This window comes from Diospyros lotus, chromosome 2 (assembly GCF_014633365.1).
Source record: "Diospyros lotus cultivar Yz01 chromosome 2, ASM1463336v1, whole genome shotgun sequence".
Lineage (NCBI taxonomy): Eukaryota > Viridiplantae > Streptophyta > Magnoliopsida > Ericales > Ebenaceae > Diospyros > Diospyros lotus.
In genome coordinates, this window is record NC_068339.1 from 4,339,422 (window position 1) to 4,360,757 (window position 21,336).

The window sequence follows — 21,336 nt, forward strand, 5'->3', positions numbered from 1 at the left end:
TGGGACTCAAATTTATTAAAGTGAGACATGATTCAGGCACAAATATTTAGAAAATATGCGCACTTATCACAGAATTATCCTTCCTCAAATTGCTTAGACCCATCCTGAAAGCTGCAACATTGCAGGATACTTTCCTTTACTTCCCACCCCAGTCAAAATGAAAAAAGGAAAAAACTTCCAAGTTGTGCCAACAAATTTTTAGAATTGGAATTGATTTTAAGAAAATTACACAAAAAGTTATTCCAAATAATATACAAACTTTTCTTGTAAAAAAAGGAAAAGCAGGGGAAGAAAAGAAAGAAAGAAAAGCTACAGAGGTCTACAAATGGAGTAAAAGAAACTATCATAAGTCAGAATTCTTGCAATATTAGCAAGCATTAAACCAAAGACTAAAAGCTTACCCATGAAGATTCCCCATCCTTGACCATGCAAGAAAAGCTGGTCCTCCAAAGAAATCATTCAAATCTGAATTGCTAATATTGAAATTCTGCTAAAGATTGAAAGCATTTCATTAATATACTAGAAACCTATAGGCACCAAGTTAAATAAGAATGGCAAACTTTTGGAACATATGGGTTAACCTTTCCATTAGATTCATAGTCATATGATGAATAATGGACAAGTCAGGATAAAGAGATGAAATCTTGAACCAAATTAAACAATAACCTTTACAAAATATAAAATATAAAATACTGTTGAGATAAATCCCAAAATTCTAATTTGATTGAGACATTTTATTTCATCTGAAAAGATTAATTTGATAGAGGAAAAGTCTCTCTCGGATAATCTTTATCAGATGGTGATTTTGATTAGGGGATTAGGATAGATTTGGGAGACTTAATCCTGCTATGATTATGATTTGGAGCCTATAAGTAGGCAGTCCTAGTTCAGTAATTAATGGACCACTCCTAAATTATTGTGGCTGTGTGTTCATTGTTCCACAACTTGATTCGAAAGTAGTGTATCAAAGAATTGAGAAGGCTCGTAAATCATCAATCACGGAAGAGAGGTTGGAAGGAGGACTTCGCTTGAGTAGAAGAAGATTGGGTTGTTGTTGGTTGAGAAGGAGGCACTGCTTGGAGGGTCAACCACCATTGTGAAGAACCAACAACTTAACGCCATGATATGAGAGATGAGGAGATTGGGGAGCTGAACAGTTGCTGCTGATCGGAGTTTCACTGTCGCTGGAGTTGCAGAGACACAAACACCAGAAAGATCACTGCTGCAATCTAAAGAGAGAGCCCAACCACCGAGGAAGTTGTTCACTGTTGTTTGGAGAGTTGATTGGAGGAGTTAGCACTGCTGTTTTTTGGACAAACCTATATCTGGAAGCCACCAACTGCCGGTTGGCACTTGAGGGATGACTGTCAGAGAAAAAAGACCCACTATCACTATGAGATTGAAGAAAGCTAGTGATTACCACAAGTAACCTTTGCTGGAATAGCCATCTTGCGCCACCACTTATTGCCATCATTTACAGGCTGAAGGAGAGAAGCCTTGGGTTTCTTAGTCAAAGGGGTTTGACTTTTGTTGTGAGGTTAGTGTGGTTTTTGGCTTAGGGATTGGGTTGGTTGTGATGGGTTTGAGTTTGAGCTGGGCGAGTTTCTATGTTGGGCAATTTTGAATTATTCGGTTTGTGATTGATTTGTGAGAGATTGGATATGGGATTTTGAGTCTAATTTGTAGCAATGGGAGATGAGTTTAACAAGAGTTTTTTGCCAAGATTGATGTGAAGATGAGATGTCGCAAGATGTTTGTCACTGTTTGTTTGAAGTTGTCATTGTGAGGAGAATGTCATCACCACAACTGCTAATGTTGAAAGGATGACGCCATAAAACTAGTTGGTATAGAGAAGCAATGCGTTTTTTAAATAAGTCCCCTACTCTAACCATTGATTGAGTGAAGAAGAGGAGTTTTGCCATTCCAATTGTCGTTGTGAGCACACCGGCCGTCGTTGGTGAGAGAAGATTTCTTGATTCAAAGTCAACATTTTGTCACAATTTGGCATGGATTTGCCACCCCTATGTGAATGTCGTGTACCTAAGGTTTAGCCTAGAGTTGGATTGGAAATCGGAACAATCCGAATGAATTGGGGACCAAGAACAGAAGAGATTGGAAGGGGAAACTGGACAGAATTGGAGGGAGATAATAGACGGAACAGAGAAAGGGGAAGATTAGCAAAAAGGGAGGGAGGAATTAGAGGGAATTCGTGAGAGGGAATTTGAGAGAAATTCAATATCATTCAACATAACATCCCATCTGTTTACAGTAGCCTTTTATAGGCATATCTGGCTCCTAACAAAATGCATAACAACACCCATGTGCTTCTAACCAATTGCTAAAATATCTCCTAACAACTATTATAAGCCTATTATCATATTACCCCTCTATTGCTCCTAGGGTCATGACAGTGAAGTAGTTTGTGAGTGAAGGGAGACTGTTGTTGTGTGCCTTTGTCACCTATTGCCTTGAAGCAAAAGACAATTATGCTGCGCTTGTGACTAGAATGATGTCATCGCGATTGCCATTGTTGACAGAATGCCACAAATGAAGGGAGGATGCAAGTCACCATTAAAGATGCTTGTCAAAGAGCTTGATGTGGATGCACAGGCTGGAGGTCGATTGTCAAAGAGTTTGGGTATGTGTCACCTGATTTGTTTAGACTTGCATAATTTTTAGCCATGATTTGTATTTTGGGATGAGTTGTTGGTATGTTCAGGAATTTGAGTTGAGGGAGGAATTATTGAGATAACTCCTCAAATTCTAATTTGATCAAGATTGCTATATCTCATTTGATGAGAATAATCTGATGGAGGAAGGTCTCCCAGATAATCTTTATCAGATGATAATTTTAATAAGGGGATTGGGATAGATTTGGGAGACCTAATTCTACTATGATTGTGATTTGGAGGCTATAAATAAGCAGTCCTACTTGAGTGATTAATGTAACACTCTCAAGAATTTGTGAAGAGATATATCCAGATTTTTGCAATTTTGAGTCACGTGTTCCATAGTTTAATAATAACTAGTCCTGATGTGTGGAGTGACCAATTATATGAAGTTGTGAGGTATGTTTGTTTGGTTTGATTAGTGGATTATCCCCTTGTGGTGGGACTGTTGACTTAGGTTGTTGAGTCAAATCATATCAATTTTTTGTATCATTATTTTTAATGTTCGATTTATGTTTATGTTCTTGGTTTGTGTAATTTGATCCTAACAAGTGGTGTATCATAGCCTCAGTTGGGCAAATTTGTTTGGGGTTATTCTGTATTTGCGATGGTTTGTGTTTGAGTTGGATGAGTTTTGACTTGGACAATTTTGTATGATTTTGGTTTGTGATTGATGTGTGAGATTTGATTTGAAATTTTGAGTCTAATTTGTTGCAATGGGGAGATTGAGTCCAACAAGATGCCAACATTGAAGTGAACATGAGATGTCGTGAGATATTCGTTGTCAAGGGTTTGAAGTTGCGGCCACAAGGAGGATGTCACTGCTAGAACTGTTGTTGGAAGAATGATGCTGAAAAACTTGTCGATATAGATAAGTGATGCATTTTTTAAAAAGTCCCCTGCTCCAGCCACTAATTGACTGAAAGAGGAAAACATCGTCATTTCAGTTATTGTTGTAGCATACTGCCACCATTGATGAGAGAGTAGACTCCTTTGATTGAAATAACCATGTTATCATAGTTTAGCATGAACTTGTCACCCCTATTGTCAAGGAGTTCACAGGTGAAAGGGAGGATGATGCTGTGTGCTTTTGTCACTTTCATCTTGAAGCAGAACACAATTCTACTGTTTTCCCAGCTAGGATTATGTCATAGTGATTGTCATATTAGAGAAGGTCACAATTACAGAGAGGATGCGAGTCACCATTGAAGATAATCACCAAAGAGCTCAACGAGGATGCATCTGCGGGAGGTTGATTGTTAGTGTGTTTGGGTATGAGCAACCCAACCTGTTTGGACTTGTGTAATGTTTTACCCATGATTTGTGTTTCGAGATGAGTTTGGGGGTATGTTTGGGAATTTGAGTCAAGAAAGGAATAGTTGAGGTAACTCTGATTGGAATTCTTTTACCTCATTTGATAAAAGATAAATTTGATGGAGGAAAGGTCTCTCAGATAATCTTTATCAGAAGGTGATTTTGATTAGGGGATTGATATAAATTTGGAAGACCTAATCCTACCATGATTGTGATTTGGAACCTATAAATAGACAATTCTGGTTATGTGACAAATAGACTACCCCCAATAATTTGTGGAGAGATACTCTTATGGTTTTGAGTAACAGGTTCTACAACTTGATAATTAGAGTCTCGATATGTGGAGTGACCAGTTATATAAAGTCGTGAGATATATATGTTTGGTTTGGTTAGTAGATTACAAGGGGATCGTGAACATAAGTTGTTAAGCCAAATCACATTAATTTTCTGTGCCATGTCGTTATTTTTATCATTTGATTTTTGTTTGTGTTCTTAGACTGCACAATACAATCCTAATAAATGGCATCCATATGTTCCTCGTATACGTTGCAAGATTCACATCTGAATAGAAGACAATTTGAATAATAGTACATCTTTTAAGAGATGAATAAAAATCCTATATAGGCTCAAGGATAATCATAGTGTGTTGAGCTAACTTGTTCATTTTAATTAAGTTTTGATGATTAACAAAAAGGATATTTTCATATATAAATTATAGTATTTTGATAATTAACAAAAAGGGTATTTTATAAATATACAAATTGTAGTACCTAATTATTTTCAATTAATTTATAAAATATTTTGACATAATATATGTATTATCAAAAGTGGTTTTTTTTCATTAAACTTATTTTTCAAGTAAAGTAAAATTCATTTAAAAGTATTTTGACCATTGCTATAGTGATTTTACCATTTGCTATAGTAAATTTGATCGTTTGCTATAGTGAATTCGACCGTTTGCTACAGTAAACTTTTAAATGCCCATAAATACCCCAAACTTGTTTTGAAGATCTAGAATTGTACATTTTGCATATCCAAAGCACCCACAAGCTCTCTAACACTTTCAAGCAAAAAATCAAGCAATCCAAGACTCTCAAAGTGTCATTGCACATCCACCGAAGAGCCACAAGGCAAGAGGAGAAAAGTTTTTCAAGTCTACTATGACAACTCTGAATTTCTCCATCTAAGGCAACTGATTTATTTATTTATATTTCACTGCCTTGTATATTTTATTCTTAATTATTTATTCATTTGTGTTCAAGTGTGGACAAATATTTATATCTATTTAAACATTTGTTGTGGATCGTATTAGTTGCCTAGAACCGTTAAAATCTAGGAATGTATCTAGTTTTCAATGTGAGGTAGAGAGAAAACCTTGGTGTTGAATTGGTTTTCTAAAAACATTACAAAAAAATCTAAGTGTATTTAGTTTCCAATGTGAGCTAATGTGGAAAGCTTGGTGGTTGCCTGGAGCCATTAAAATCTAGGGGTATATCTAGTTTTCAATGTAAGGTACGGAGAAAACCTTGGTGAGATTTAGTAGAATCCCAAGGGTGGTTAGACCTTGGGAGAGTGGACTAGGTGTGTGTGGCAACACTGAACCATTATAAATTGTCTTGTGTCTCATTTTATTCTTATTATATCTTGTGACTTGCATTTTATTTTCAATCTCAAACACTATCTATACATATTTATTAAACATATTCTTTAATAAAATCATTAATCAAGAATCTTATTTAAAATCGTTAAAAACTTTAAACACTCAATTCACCCCCCCTTTTGAGTGGTCATTCCCTAAGAGACCAACACAGTGAAACAATGTTAACATAATACGATGACTGACTAATTGCTCATGCATATGTAACATCCACAATATCAAAGAAAGGTAGTTTGCTTGGCACACTTAATTTTTCAACATGTGGACAGTAGGGTTAGAATTCTATTAGGCAACTTTTGTACTTGTTGACGTTTCCACCTAGACTACTCTTAAACTTGATTTGAAGTGACCCCATTATTTTATACAATTTTCTTATTTCATTTAAAATGGTACAGTCATTTAGCAGGAAATGTTACATATTAGTGCTATGGGGATTGATTATAGGTGCCCTGAAGGGACAATCATTGCACCAGGTTTCAATTGTTAGAAAATTTTGTTTTGGAGTGTCTAATTGATGGACAAAAAAAAAAAACCATAGCTTATTTTCCTTGCCAGTCAACATTTAGTTGAGGAAAATAATCACACTAAAAGCATAGATTACCAGAATTCTTCATTTTCAGAAAAAAAAAAAAAAACTGTTTTTTTCTTTTCACAATATAGATTTTGTGTGTCAATAGCAGCCAATATAAGTAGAAGCGAAAACAGTTAAAGGCATTCCTAATTGCACAAAATGGAAAACTTGGGAACCACTTAAAAGTAAACAAATTATATACAAACTAGGAATGTTTAACAAGAATATCATATAGAACATCTATCAGTCTTGCACAATCTACTTTTATGGGACCAAGATCAAATGGTACCAGCAACAGTATGCCCTTGAAAATAGACTGAAAATAATCAACATAAATTTGATGGAATTATGATATGACATGATATCTGCAGCAATCAAGCAAGGTACAAGGAAAACATTGAACACCAGCAGTAGAAAAGATACCTGAAAGACCTTTTGCCAAATAGCCTCTTGCCCAGTGAATGCTAGAGGCAAATTGATACCTTGGAGAGCCATCCAGTCAATCTCCTTTTCCCATCTTTCCCAGTCCCACCAGGCAAATGTATCTTCAGAAGCATATAAACAAAGAAGAATGACAGAATATGACCTTAAATTTTAATTCAAGTGCAATAAACTGAAGAGTGCAGAATGGTATTAACCGCTGCAAGTTTCTAAGGACTTCAGCAGAAAAACAAAATTGAAAATTGAAACATACAGCTAGATGTAACAGCATTCTGGTAGTAATGCCAAGGAATTGGCCTTTGAACTAAGATTCCAGCATCTTGTACACGAGGAAAAGAGCCTGGTTTAGGTACTGAAGATAGTTGTACCCCACCAGTTTTATCCCATGATATATGAGCTCCACACCAGTGCTTTATGTACCAGTGTAGACCAGCTGAAAGCTCTACACCAGTGAGACCACTAATTCTGATACAAAAATTTACAAAAAGGCATACGAGTTTGTTAAATTAACAATCATTATCCATAGATAACAGTTCAGTGATAATATAATTGCTATCTCATATTTCGTCAAGTCCACATGCATATATCAAAACAAATGAAAAAAATGTCAAGCATTTGGACAGTTTCATAACTATATTCAACCATTGATGAAGAAATGATACAAATGGACTCAGAATCTCCTTAATTGTACTGCTTGTTAAAGAAGGGAACTAACACAAACTATTTCCGTTATAGATACTAGGTGTAGAAAATTTATGTGAATACACACAATTACTAGAGTCCCGGAAAAATAAAAAGTGAGAGTTTATCAAAATGCCTCAGCAAGCAACACAAAACAGTTGCAAATGCTGAAAGCTGCTTACAAATTGGTCTCTCCCTATCTCTGCAATCAACAAATTTCATGTCATAACAACATATATCATTATACACTACAATAAATAATACATTTATTTTAAGAAATAAGTTCAACTAATAAACAAAAACATCCTCAACCAGCATTATCATGGATTCACAATTCTTTTGTGGAACATCATGGAAGGTTATTTTAATTGTATTATAATCCTCAACGTATATACACATTTTTTACAGACTGTAATTGCCAATTATCAATTGTCAAAATCATGTAAAGGCATTGCCAACTTCATGCAACTCTAAGAATATGATGAGTAAAAAATTTGAGTAGTCAAGATATTGAAATGTATGACATGATTTGTCAATAAACAGCAACAGCAATATAAGAGAATCATAATAGCAAGAAATTTCCATGCATTATACACAATAGATTCATCATATTCAACAGAGGGGAAGGGGAGAGAGAATCATTATTCATAAAACATTCATTACAATTAAACATATTGGCATGTAGATATAATTTGTGTTGTTTGCGGACGGATTCTGCAGGTAACAAAAGATAATGAATGAAAAATTTCAACATACAAAATCTCCGGAGTGCCATGTATGCTGGGAGAGAGATGGTTGCTAATAATAAAGCAAGATTCTCCACCGCATGCATCCTGGGAAATATATATACATATATAAAAAGAAAATGTAAGTTTAAGAGCCGAAGAATTTTCTAAACTCGTAAAATTTGAGCACAAAATGACATGGCTTGTAAAATTCCAAATTATGAGTTCCACTCCAATCTTCCTGAATTTTTGAAAGAAATATTTCATTTGGAAGTTTTGCATGTTCAATATCGGATTTAAATAGGGAAAGGGAAAAAACACAAAAAAGCAGAAAATAATACTATTCTTTGTAGTTCATATGCTAAGATGCATGCTCATTTGCTTCTCATTTTCCTAGCTAAGCAGTCAAAGTTTTAAGTAATAACATTCACTTTTAATTTTTTATTTTCTATTTCCTTTTCTCTACCTTCCATCACCTTTCTCTTCAAAAGTCCGAAAACCAAAAGCCAGAGAACATTAAAAAACAAACGAGTCATTTCAACAATGCCACGCTAGAATTCTGTCACCTAGATCCATAGTGTGAATAAACTAAATCAAAATAATTCCAATGTATAAATCAAACTAAGAGAAGAAAAGAACAAAGAGAGGAAGAAGAACAAGATTATCATTGAGCCACAAAAGCTAAGGCAAAATAATAGAACACAAAAAAATATATATACTATAATAAGCAAAGGACTAAACTACCCTTAAACTATTGAAAATACAACAATAATTACAAAATACTAATTATGCTAACATCCCCCCTCAAACTCACGATGCTACAGCAAGATACAACAATAATTACAAAATACTAATTACGCTAACATCCCCCCTCAAACTCAAGATGCTGCAGCAAGAAGCAGTAAGAGTTTGTCAATCAAGAAACGAAAACGATGAACTGGATGTGACTTCATAAAGAAGTCAGCAAGTTGCAATGACAAAGAAACAAAGGGTAAGGAAATAGTGTCATGTTGTATATGGCGGCGAATAAGATGACAGTCAATCTCAATATGCTTCGTGCGCTCATGAAACATAGAGTTGTGAAAGATCTGAATAGCACTTTTATTGTCACAATACATAGAAATTGGAGAGAAAAGATGAACACCTATGCCTGCAAGTAACCAACACAACCACACAATCTCAATGGTAGTAGATGCCATAACACAATACTCTGCCTCAGTAGAAAAATGAGAAATAACAATCTATTTCTTACTTTTCCAAGAGATAAGAGAATCACCAAAAAATATACAAAAGCCAATAGTGGACTTACGATCAGTGGGGTTACAGGCCCAATCAGTATCAAAGTATGCACGAAGCTCTAAAGGGGAGGTCGATGGGAACAAAAGACATTGAAAGCAAGTATCGCGAAGATAGCACAAAATACGAACAACTTCCTAGTGAACTGTAATAGGAGTTGAAACAAACTAACTAACAATGTGGACAGCATAAGCAATATCAAGACGTGTAATGGTGAGATAAACTAGACATCCAACAATGGTGCAATACAAACCGAAATCAGTCCAGAGAGTACACCATCAGAAGGTGAATATTGAGCATTCACCTCAAGAAGAGTGTTAGCAATTTTTGTATCAATAAGACGAGCACACTCAATAACATCAGTAGCATACTTAGATTGAGAGAGAAGATAACCTCTAGGAGAAGAAGCAACTTAAATCTCCAAAAAATAAGATAAAAGAACCTAAGTCCTTCATTTCAAAATGACAAGCCAATTCAGACTTCAAATCAACAATCCCATCACCATTATCGGCAATAATAATCATGTCATCAACATATAATAAAAGCAAAATGCGATTGGTCAAAGTGCATCGAAAGAATAGTGCAGAGTCATGATGACTAGGTGTAAACCCAAGAGAGGCAACAATAGTGGAAAACCTCTCAAAACAAGCACGAGGTGCCCATTTGAGAACATAAAGTGCCTTCTTGAGTTTGCAAACATATCTAGGATGATGAGAAACACCAGGAGGAGGAACCACATAAACATTTTCTTGAAAATTCCCATTTAAGAAGGCATTTTTAACAATCAACTGAGAGAGACTCCACTAACGAACAGATGTAACTGTAATAAGTGTACGAACAGTGGTCATCTTGGCAACAAGAGCAAAAGGTCTCCTCATAATCCAGACCATACTGCTGATTAAACCCCTTAGCAACCAATCTATCCTTATAATGTTCAATCGAACCATCAGATTTGGTTTTGATCTTATAAACCCAACGAGAACCAACAGCATGTTTACCTGAAGGTAGCAAAACCAAGTCCTAAGTGTTTGTCTTATGTAGGATCTAGAATAGCTTCTTTATAGGAAGAGGGCTCAGAAAGTTTGCAAATAGAAGTTAAGAAACAACGAAAGGAATCCGAAAAACAAGAATAAGCAAAATCGAGTAACTGAGTGGACTTACGAATATGTTGAGGATATCGAGGAGGAAGAGGAGGAGCAAGAGCAAGATCAACAATCTCAGGTCGTGCTTGAGAGGCCATAAAAGGGGTGGGGACATCCTAAACCAATGCATATGTACATGTAATGTATGAAGGACCAACAATAAATGGAGTATGGGAAAGTGATCTATCAATATCAAAGAATGGGTCAATATGAATGAAGTCAAACTTTGTCACGTCACGAGTATTATTAGAAATAGAGAAGAATGGGATATGCTCAAGAAACACAACATGACGAGAAACATATAATTTTTTATTAATGGGATCAAAACAACAATAACCTTTTTGGCCCTCCCGATAACCTAAAAATACACATAATAGAGCGTGAAGTCAACTTACAATGTTTTATTTTAGGACGAAGGAAAACAAGTACAACCAAAAACTCTCAATAAGAAATAATCACAATACAGTCTCATAGGAGCTGCCCACTGAATTTTCAAATCTGTTAGGATGATTTTTAGCCACAAAAGTTCACAAATACCTAAGGCCATAGATATGAATTTAGCTTCAGCTCTCGACATTGCCATCACACTCTGTTTTTTGCTCCTCCAAGTAATAAGATTTCCACCCAGGAATATATAATAGCCTAAGGTGGATCTCCTATCTATAAGTGACACGGCATAATCAACATCTGTGAATGCCTCTAAAAACAAGTTGCTAGCCCTTTTAAATAGAACACCCTTACTTGGAGACCCCTTAAGGTAGTGGAGAATTCTATGCACAGCCTTAAGATAGTTTTCTTTAGGATCATGCAGAAATTGGCTAGCCACACTCATAGCATAGGCTATGTCTGGCCTAGTGTGAGACAAATAAATAAGTCTCTCTACCAGCCGTTGATAGGATCCCTTATCCATTGCCCTTGCTTCAGAATCAGCTCCAATTATGTGATTTGGTTCAATGGGTGTCTCAACTACCTTGTTGAAGCATGCATGTTTCAGTCAAAAAGTTCAGCACACATTTATGCTAAGAAATAAATATTTCATCCTTAGACCGAGCTACCTCAATACCCAAAAAGTATTTCAACTTCCCTAACTCCTTGATCTCAAACTCTTGCCAAACATCCTCTCAAATGCTCCATTCCTTCTTTGTTATCCCCGGCAACTATAATATCATCAACATACACCAAAAGTGTTGTTATCTTCCTTGAAACTGAATGATGAACAAACAAGGTATGGTCACATTGACTTTGCTTGTAGCCTAATCCAATAATAACTTTGGCAAACCCTAAACCAAGCCCTAGGGGACTGTTTCAGCCCACAGAAAGCCCTTTTTTAGCCTACATATAACATTTTCCTCCATTGTTTGCAATCCAAATCCAAGTGGAATTTCCATGTAAACCTCTTCTTCCAACCTCCCCATGTAAAAAAGCATTTTTTACATCAATTTGATGCAATTGCCAGTCATACATAAATGCTAATGACAGCAACAATTGAACAGTATTCATTTTAGCTATTAGAGCAAAAGTATCCAGGTAGTCTACCCCATATGTTTGGGTATACCCCTTAGCCACCAGCCTGGTCTTGTACTTTCTAGAGTCCCATCAAATTTGTACTTCACCATAAACACCCACTTACATCTTACAGGTTGCTTCCCCTTCTGTAGTTTAACCAACTCCCACGTTTGGTTTTTCTCAAGGGCTACCATCTCAACCATCATGGCACCCTTCCAACTCTCATTATCTAATATTTCAGACAAGGTCTTTGGTATAGGGATGGAATTAAGGTTGGTCAAGAAAGTTTTATGGGCAAGAGATAAGTGAGAGTAGGCCATGAACAACTAAGGTGTTTTATGCAAGTTCGGGTCCTCCCTTGAGAGCAATATGAATGTCCAAGTCATTAGGCTCGGGTTCAGCTTGAGGATCAGGAATTGAGTTAGGTTTAGATGCAGCTAGGTTAGGGGGCAAAATAGCTGAATAAGGGATGAATCTGGTTCAGAATTAAGGTTATAGGAGTCTGGATTTGGTTCAGATGACTCAGCCTACATAGGGTATAGCCTTTCTTCTTGTATACACCTTTAGTGGACTGGTATAAGGTTGGGGTGTTTCCCTGTGTATCACATTTAGATAATCCCTTAAGATATCATTTGGCTGAGATGGGGAATCCTTTGAGGAAGGTTCCAAGTCTCCCCCTTAGGGGAAAAATTACTAAAGTATGGATTTTCCTCCACAAAACTTACATCAGTTGAGACAAAGAAACATTTAGATGAAGAATGAAAACATTTATATCCTTTTTGGGTGGAAGAATACCCAAAAAAGATACACTTAAGGGCTCTAGGATCTAACTTATTTCTATGAGATGAGTGGTTATAAACAAAAACCACACAACCAAACACTTTAGGATTGATTCCATTAGAGGACTTGAATTCTGGAAAAGTTTTAGAATGAAGCTGAATTAGACTCCTGGAATTGAGATTCCTAGAGAGAAGTCTATTAATAAGTTGCTGTCAAGATTGCTTCTCTCCAATAATGTTTAGGAACATTATCGTGGAATAGCAAGGCCCTGGTAATAGCTAGTAAATGTCCATTTTTACTCAACTACCCTATTTTGCTGAGGGGTATACACACATGAGGACTCATGAATTATATCCTTTTGTTGAAAGAAACCAGACAAAGTTTGATTGAAGAAATCCTTAACATTATCTGTCATTACCCTCCTCTTGATTTCAGCCCCAAATTGAGTCTTAATCATATTACAAAAATTGGGAAACACGGTGCACACTTCTGATTTGAACTTTAAAAGATCCAAGTCACCCTCATCAACAAACACCACAAACCATTTAACTCCAGATAGGTTTTGGACCGAGGAAGGACCTCATATGTCACTATGGATCAAGTCAAAGGGATGAGAACTTTTATTATTATTGAGAGGAAATGAAATCCTTTTGTGTTTAGCAAACTCACATATATCACACTGAAAATTCTTAGCATCTAATCCCTTGAACAAAGAGGAATGCATAACTTGGAGAACTTTAAAGGATGGATGTCCTAAACGAAAATGGTGAAGCCAAATTACATCCTTATTGGGTTTAGCTAAAAGTGATACAGGAAAACAATGTCCCCTCTTACTTTGACCATTAAGATCCTCAAGATGATAGAGACCATCCTTTACCCTAACACGCCCAATCATCTTCCTCGATTCCTCTTCCTGAAATTCACAAAAGGAAGGATAGAAGATGGCACGACAACGAGCATCATGGGTTAACTTTTGAATAGAAACCAAATTTGTGCAAAGTTTAGGGACATGTAAGACATTTGTTTTTGTCAATGAGAATATCCCCTTGGCCTTCCACGGTTGTTAAGGATCCATCAACTAACACAATTTTCTTAGTACTAAGACATGGTTTATATAGGATAAAAATTTGGTAGAAGATATATGGTTGGTTGCCCTGGAGTTAAGAATCCAAGAATGTTCAAGGACTATGTTTGAAGCATGTAAATTAAATGAGGTAGAAGTTATACCTGTGAAGGCTAAGTTAAATGAACTTGTGCTTGTACTCGATCTTTTTTCAAGAGATCCCAACAAGCTCCTTAGCTTCTCTATTTCCTCCTTATTCCATTGGATCAACCTGTTCTGCAGCCTCACCATAGTTACTTTGTTGGTTGCTTGCTGCATAAGCCTGCCCTTTGATCGCCCTCCTTTAGCTGGTTTACCATGAAGTTTCTAACACTTATCAATCATATGTTTGGGCTTCTTGCAATAGATACACCATAGGTTGTCCTTGTTTGTGGTTTTAGCTAGATCTGAAGTCTTTCTTTCCACCCTTGTCAATCTCTCCTGACCAAGGCCCTTTAAAGTCAACAAGGCGGAGTTTTCCATAGGATGCACCTCTAGCATTACTCCTCTTCTGCCTTTCTCAGCCCTGACTATAGAAATTGCCTCATTTAACGAAGGCAACTCAGACTTACCAAGGATTTGGACCCTGCATCGAACTCTACATTAAGGCCTGCAAGGAAGTCATAAGTTCTCTCCTTTTCTACAAACTTCTTCTGAATTACAGCATCCTCACTACACTTCTTTTGAATTGCAACATCCAACTCTTGGCACAAGGTTTGCAACAAATTTGTATACTCGGTTATAAATCGAGTCCCTTGTTTAGTGGCTGCCACTTTAGTCCCTTGTTTAGTCCTAATTTCATAAATTTGGGCAGCATCATTTACCTTAGAATAGGTGATCTTCACAGCTTCCCAGATCTCCTTAATAGTGGAAAAAACATCATTGTGTCGCTAATTTCTAGAATCATCGAGTTCCAGAGCTAGGACATAACCAGTGAGTCCTCCTCATCCCCACAAGGCATATGCCAAATCACCCTTCTTTGGTCCAGTTCCGAGCAAGTGGCTTAACTTCCCCTTGGGACAACTTGAGATAATTTTTACCATTCAATCTGTATGCAGCTTGTACATTCTATAACTCCCCACCGATGACTCCACCACTACTGGAACTACCTGAGAAAGGAACCTCATTGGCACTCCCAGATTAAATGGTTTCAATCATGGCTCTAGGTTATGAGAAAAGATCGGAATAAAGGGTAAAAGAGGTTTCGGTTTCAAATAACTGAGAAAGGATGAACTCAATCAAAGAAAATTTTGATTTCAAGCAATCGAGAAAAACGATTGGATCGAGTTAAGGCTCTGATACCATGTTGAAAGGAAGAGCAAACAAAATTCCAATGTTATTTTCTTCGATCGTAGAGTTCAACATATATACATACCTATCAACCTGAATAGGCAGCTTCCTAAGGAGAGAAAATTTCCTAAACTAACTTAGGAAATATGTACAATAAGAAAAAATCTTACAAAGATAAGATACAATAATACAAGGAAACAAATTAAACTAATAAGCAGCACATAACCAGCAAGACACAATACACTAGGGAAGAATCCACCATAGGAAAGAACAATGTGATTTCTAACAATCCTAAAGTAGAACGTAGTAAGTTGACTTAACGCTCTGCTATATGTGTATTTTTAGCTTATGGGGAGAGCCGAAAAGGTTATTGCTATTTTGATCCCAGCAATCAAAAATTATATGTTTCTCGTAATGTTATGTTTCTTGAGCATATCTCATTCTTCTCTATTTCTGATAATACTCGTGACGTGACAAAGTCTGACCTCATTTGTATTGACCCATTATTTGATATTGATAGATCACTTTCCCATACCCCATGTACTGTTAGTCCTTCATGCACTACGGGTACACATGCGCCGACTCAGGATGTCCCCACTCCTTCTATGGCCTCTCAAGCACCGCACCTAAGTACCCGTTGATCCTGCTACTGCTCATTCTACTCCTCCGCCTCTACCCCCTCCTTGATATTCACCTTCTGACGGTGTACTCTCGACTGATCCAACTTTGTATCGCACTATTGTTAGATGTTTGGTTTATCTCATCATTACACGTCCCAATATTGTTTATGTTGACCACATTGTTGGTCAGTTTGTTTCAGCTCATACTACAATTCACTGGACAGTTGTTATTCGTATTTTACGCTATCTTCATGGTACTTGCTTTCAAAGTCTTTTGTTCCCATCGACCTCCCCTTTAGAGCTCTGTGCATACTTTAATGCTGATTAGGCCAGTAACCCCATTAATCGTAAGTCCACTACTAGCTTTTGTATATTTTTTGGTGATTCTCTTATCTCTTGAAAAAGTAAGAAACAAATTGTTGTTTCTCGTTCTTCTACTGAGGCAGAGTATCATGTTATAGCATCCACTACCACTGAAATTGTGTGGTTGCGTTGATTACTTGCAGATATGGGTGTTCCTCTTTCCACTCCAATCTCTATGTATTGTGACAATAAAAGTGCTATTCAAATCTCTCACAACTCTCTGTTTCATGAGCCCACAAAGCATATTGAGATTGACTCGCCACCATCTACAACATGGCACTACTTCCTTACAACTTTGTGTTCCATGAGCCTGAGCCCATGAAGCATATTGAGATTGACTCGCCACCATCTAACATGGCACTATTTCCTTATCCTTTATTTCTTTATCATTACAGCTTGCTGACTCCTTTACGAAGTCACATCCGATTTATCGTTTTCGTTCTTTGCTTGACAAACTCATAATGCTTCAACAAGAAGCAGCGTAATTAGTATTTTGTAATTATTATTGTGTTTTCTCGATAATTTAAGGGTAGTTTAGTCTTTTGCTATATATTCTCTTTGTGTTCTATTATTATGCCCAAGCTTTTGTGGCTCAATAATAATCTTGTTCTTCTTCCTCTCTTTGTTCTTCTTCTCTTAGTTTGATTTATTGGAATTACTTTGATTTAGATTATTCACATGATTTCAGAGCCCAATCCGTATATGTTGGTTCTTCATTTCCATTCCTTCTCAAACTTTTTACACATTGAAAACCCTAGTCTTTACTTGGAGCCACAATTGAAAATCATCAAATCATGTTTCTTGCTACCTCAAATTGGAGAGTGGTATATTTGGATTCACGATAACGAGGCGATCAGACCTGACAGGCACGTGCAACGCGCAAGGACATAGGCGGCGCATGAGAGCACGTGGAGACTCCATTTGGACTACTTCAAAGGGACAATGTGTTCTGTTGTAAGTTTTTGATCGTTTGGTGATGTTATTTTCATTGTAAGCGTACTGTGTGGATTATTCTGGTTGTGGTTCGAGGCGAAACGTTGTTTGTTTATGTGATTTTTGATTCACAGTTGTTTCTTGTTGACTCCATAATGGCAACTGAAATGAATGATTCACTTCGATCCATTAGCATAAACGATTAAATGGAAAGAGAATTATTCATATTGGAGTACCGTGATGAAAAATTTTCTTAAGGGTAAAAAATTGTGGGGCTATGTTAGTGGAACAATTGTGCAACCTAAGAGCACTACTGATAGAGTTAGATGCTTGGCAATCAAACAATGCAAAAATTCTTACTTGAATTCACAACTCTGTTGAGCATTCCATTGGTACACAGTTAGCGAAGTATGAAACAACAAAGAAGGTTTGGGATCACTTGCAGAAGTTATACACCAAAACTAACTTCGCAAAGCGGTATCAATTGGAGAATGATATACGGGCTTTACAGCAAAAGAATATAAGTATTTTGGAGTTTTATACTGCTATGACTTCAATTTGGGATGAATTGGCGCTTACAGAATCGGCAGGACTAAAAGCATGTGAGGACTACTTATAGAGAAGAGCAGCGGTTGGTTTAGTTTTTGATAGCACTTTACAGTGATTTTGAGGGACTTAGAGGCTCCATCTTGCATCGCACTCCACTTCCCTCAATTGATTCAGTGATTAGTAAACTTTTGACTGAGGAAACACGTTTGAAATCTCTAGCTGGAGAGGTATCTCTTCCTCCATCTAGCACCTCAGTTGGTTGTACCTTCTCGATCATCTATGCAGAATTAGAATAAAGGTAGGTTATGTGCGGGTTGCTAGCGATGAGTGTAGCTTTTGCAAACAAAAGGGACATTGGAAGTCTCAATGTCCTAAGTTATTGAAGAAACATCAATCTTCACAGAGCCAGTAGCAGTCACAACAACGATCTTATTGTCCCAATGCTAACACAGTAGCCACCATGCCACCTTGTGACTCTTCTATATAGCACCACCTTTCAAAAATCACACAAACAGTGGTAGTGGATGCCATAGAACGATTTGGTTGTGCAAATACTGAGGGGCTAGATGATTAAGAAAGTACAGCCAATATTGAGGTGCTAGATGGAGGAAGAGATACCTCTCATGCTAGAGATTTCAAACGTGTTTCCTCAGCTAGAAATTCACTAACTATTGAATCAACTGAGGGAAGTGGAGTGCGATGCAAGATGGAGCCTCTATGTCCCACAAAATCACTATGAAGTGCAATCAAAAACTGAACCAATCGCTACTCTTCTTTTATAAGTAATATAGTCCTTACTAGGGGTGAGCAAAAGTTTGGTTAAACCGAACCAAAAAGTTGAATCGGTTTGGTTCGATTTTTCAAAAAGAGCGGTTCGATTATATTTTTCTTTAAAAATCCGTTATTCAGTTCGGTTTGATTATATTTTTCTTTAAAAATCCGTTATTCAGTTCGGTTCGATTATTTTGATAAAAATACTCAAAAAACCAAACCGAACCGAACTTGTAGCAAATAGCCCCTAGTGAACCGAACCGGCCACACCCCCCTGCGCGAACCGAACTGGCCACCCCCCCTCCCGCTGGCGCAACACCCCATGGGCATGTCTCTGTTCTTCGTTCTTCTCACTCTCTATCTCTCTCTCGCGTCTTGCCATTTCATCTTCTCTTCTCTTCGAGTTCGAGTCTTCACAAATTTGGCGATGGCGAAGACGAAGGCTCTTCGATGCTCGGATCAAGCATTGGCCGAAGACGAAGACGACACCGATGGCTTTTCGGTAAGTTTGCCGGCTGTTTCTCTTTCACATTGAAAGTTTGAAACCTAGATCTACTAAAATCCAACCATTAGATGCTTTTAATTTTTGGGTATATGGGTCACTGTGGTTGGGGGAATTCCAATGATCAGTTCCGATCATCGGAATCGTCGGCCAACTAGGTGGCCGGCAACAATAGCAAAGCCGGTCTCTTGGTTATTCTGTCTTCCAATTCAGTTCGGTTAGTTCAGTTTATTGGGGTTAGTTGGTCGGTTCGGTTCATAATTTTTGGGCGGTGCGGTTCGGTTCAGTTATAACTAATTGCACACCCCTAGTCCTTACATGATTTCAATCCTACCGATTCTGTAAGCGCCAATTCATTCCAAATCGAAATCATAACAGTATAAAACTCCAAAATACTCAATCATTCTCCAAATATACCGTTTTGCAAAGTTAGACTTAGTGTATAAGTTCTGTAAATGATCCCAAACCTCATTTGTTGTTTCATGCTTCGCCAACTGTGTACCAATGGAATGCTCAACAGAGTTATGAATCCAAGTAAGAAGTTTGGCATTGTTTGATTCCCAATCATCTAATTCTGTCACATAATTATCAACAGTACTTTTAGGTTGCACAATCGTTCCACTAACATAGCCCCACAATTTTTTTACCCTTACGAAAATTCTTCATGATAGTACTCCAATATGAATAATTCTTCTCATTTAATCGTACACTAATGGATTGAAGTGAATCATCCCTTTTAGTTGTCATTATGGAGTCAACAAGAAACAACTATGAATCAAAAATCACACAAACAACTAACACTCTACCTCGAACCACAACCAGAATAATCTACACAATGCACATACAACGAAAATAACACCACCAAACGATTAGAAACTTACCATAGAATACATTGTGTCTTTGAAGCAATCCAAACGAAGCCTCCACGTACTCTCATGCGCCGCGCCTATGTCCTTACGCGTGGTGGTTCACGCGTTGCATGCACCAGCCGAGTCTGGTCGCCTCATCATCGCAAATCCAAATATGGTCACCACTCTCCAATCTGAGGTCGCGTGGAATGGGAATTGATGATTTTCAATTGTAGCTCCAAGTAAAGAGGGTTTTCAATGTGTAAACAGTTTGAGAAGGAATGGAAACGAAGAACTAGCTTCAACGCCCGGATTGGGCTTTGATGCCATGTGAATAATCTAAATCAAAGTAATTCCAATGTATAAATCAAACTAAGAGAAGAACAAAGAGAGAAGAAGAAGAACAAGATTAACATTGAGCCACAAAAGCTAGGGCAAAATAATAGAACACAAAAAGAATATATACTACAATAAGCAAAAGACTAAACTATCATTAAATTATCAAAAATACAATAATAATTACAAAATACTAATTACGCTAACATGGCTCTGGTAACAATTTAGGCAGAACTCATAAGGCTTTGAAAGCAGTACGGCCAAAAACACTTTCAACTGACAGATAGATTTCCAGATGATTTTCGCTTCTAAACGGTAATAACAGAAATAACTAATGATTATGAGAATACAGAAATCTCGACCTTAAAGCGCTCAAAAGAAATCAAAGTGCAGTAAACAGAGGAGTGTCCTCTTCTTTGTAGTCGATCCAAAACCGGTCAAAGAAAGCAGAACTCATCGCGCACCTTAGAAACGATTCGGAAGTCGAAACTGGACGAATGAGACGGAATAAGCCGCCGAAGGACGCCGCGAGCGGCGGCAACTTGGACGGACGGAGGAGCTCTCTCTTGGTCCTGAATTTCGAGGAGGCGCGAGATGTACTCGACTCCGATTGTCGATGAACGAGTCAACGAGAGCGAACAGAGGCTAAGGACGATGAAGAAGAAGAAGCCGTACGAAGAACTGGCCGGCGACGAAGACGCCATCGGTAACGGTCAAGAAGACGAAGGAGAAAATAAGCGATGGTTTGGGTCCGGGGAAAACCCTAAATAACGAGAGCGGTTGGAAGTGGAAATAAACAAACATTGTAGAGTTTGAGATGCAGAGATTCTGATAAGAATCATAACTCGGAAGTAGGAGACAAATTGAAGGCCGGCCGCGAGAGAGAGAGGGAGAGGTGAAGTCGGTGAAGATTTCCTGACCGTTTGGAAGGACTCTTGACCGTTTCGAGTTCCAGCCGATGGCGGTTTCCAAATGTATTAACGGGGCCAGATATTTTGATTTGAGGACAACGGTCGGAACAAGGGCAATATCTAGCCCAAACGAAAAAATTAAGGTAAATATATTTTTTTATTTTCTAATTATGATCTGCATGGGAAAATATTTTTCAAAGTAATATTATCCATTTTTTTTCATAAGAATGTAAAAATTAGTTATATGTGTATGTGTATATATATATACTTTTTATTTATGTTTGTAAATGTTTTTTTTAAATTACTTTTTATTTATTTTTCTAAACATT

The 21,336-nt window shown here is 37.2% G+C and overlaps 1 protein-coding gene across 3 annotated transcripts in view; it reads right to left on the reverse strand.

The window, feature by feature from the left end:
• LOC127795164 (alpha-N-acetylglucosaminidase-like) overlaps window positions 1-21,073 on the reverse strand; it is a 31,152-nt gene extending 10,079 nt beyond the window's left edge. The window contains exons 1-5 of one of the 3 annotated variants that reach the window (XM_052326661.1): window positions 20,561-21,073; window positions 8,090-8,166; window positions 6,906-7,117; window positions 6,635-6,756; window positions 402-487 (exon numbers count right to left, since the gene is read on the reverse strand). In XM_052326661.1, coding sequence (XP_052182621.1) covers window positions 402-487; window positions 6,635-6,756; window positions 6,906-7,117; window positions 8,090-8,166; window positions 20,561-20,800 — 737 coding nt within the window. In that variant the 5' untranslated portion in view covers window positions 20,801-21,073. Of the gene's footprint in view, window positions 1-401; window positions 491-6,634; window positions 6,757-6,905; window positions 7,118-8,089; window positions 8,167-19,793; window positions 19,933-20,560 lie in introns of those variants that run through there. The other 2 variants (XM_052326660.1, XM_052326662.1) reach the window with 2 other exon arrangements.
• Between the last annotated feature and the right edge of the window lie 263 nt (window positions 21,074-21,336).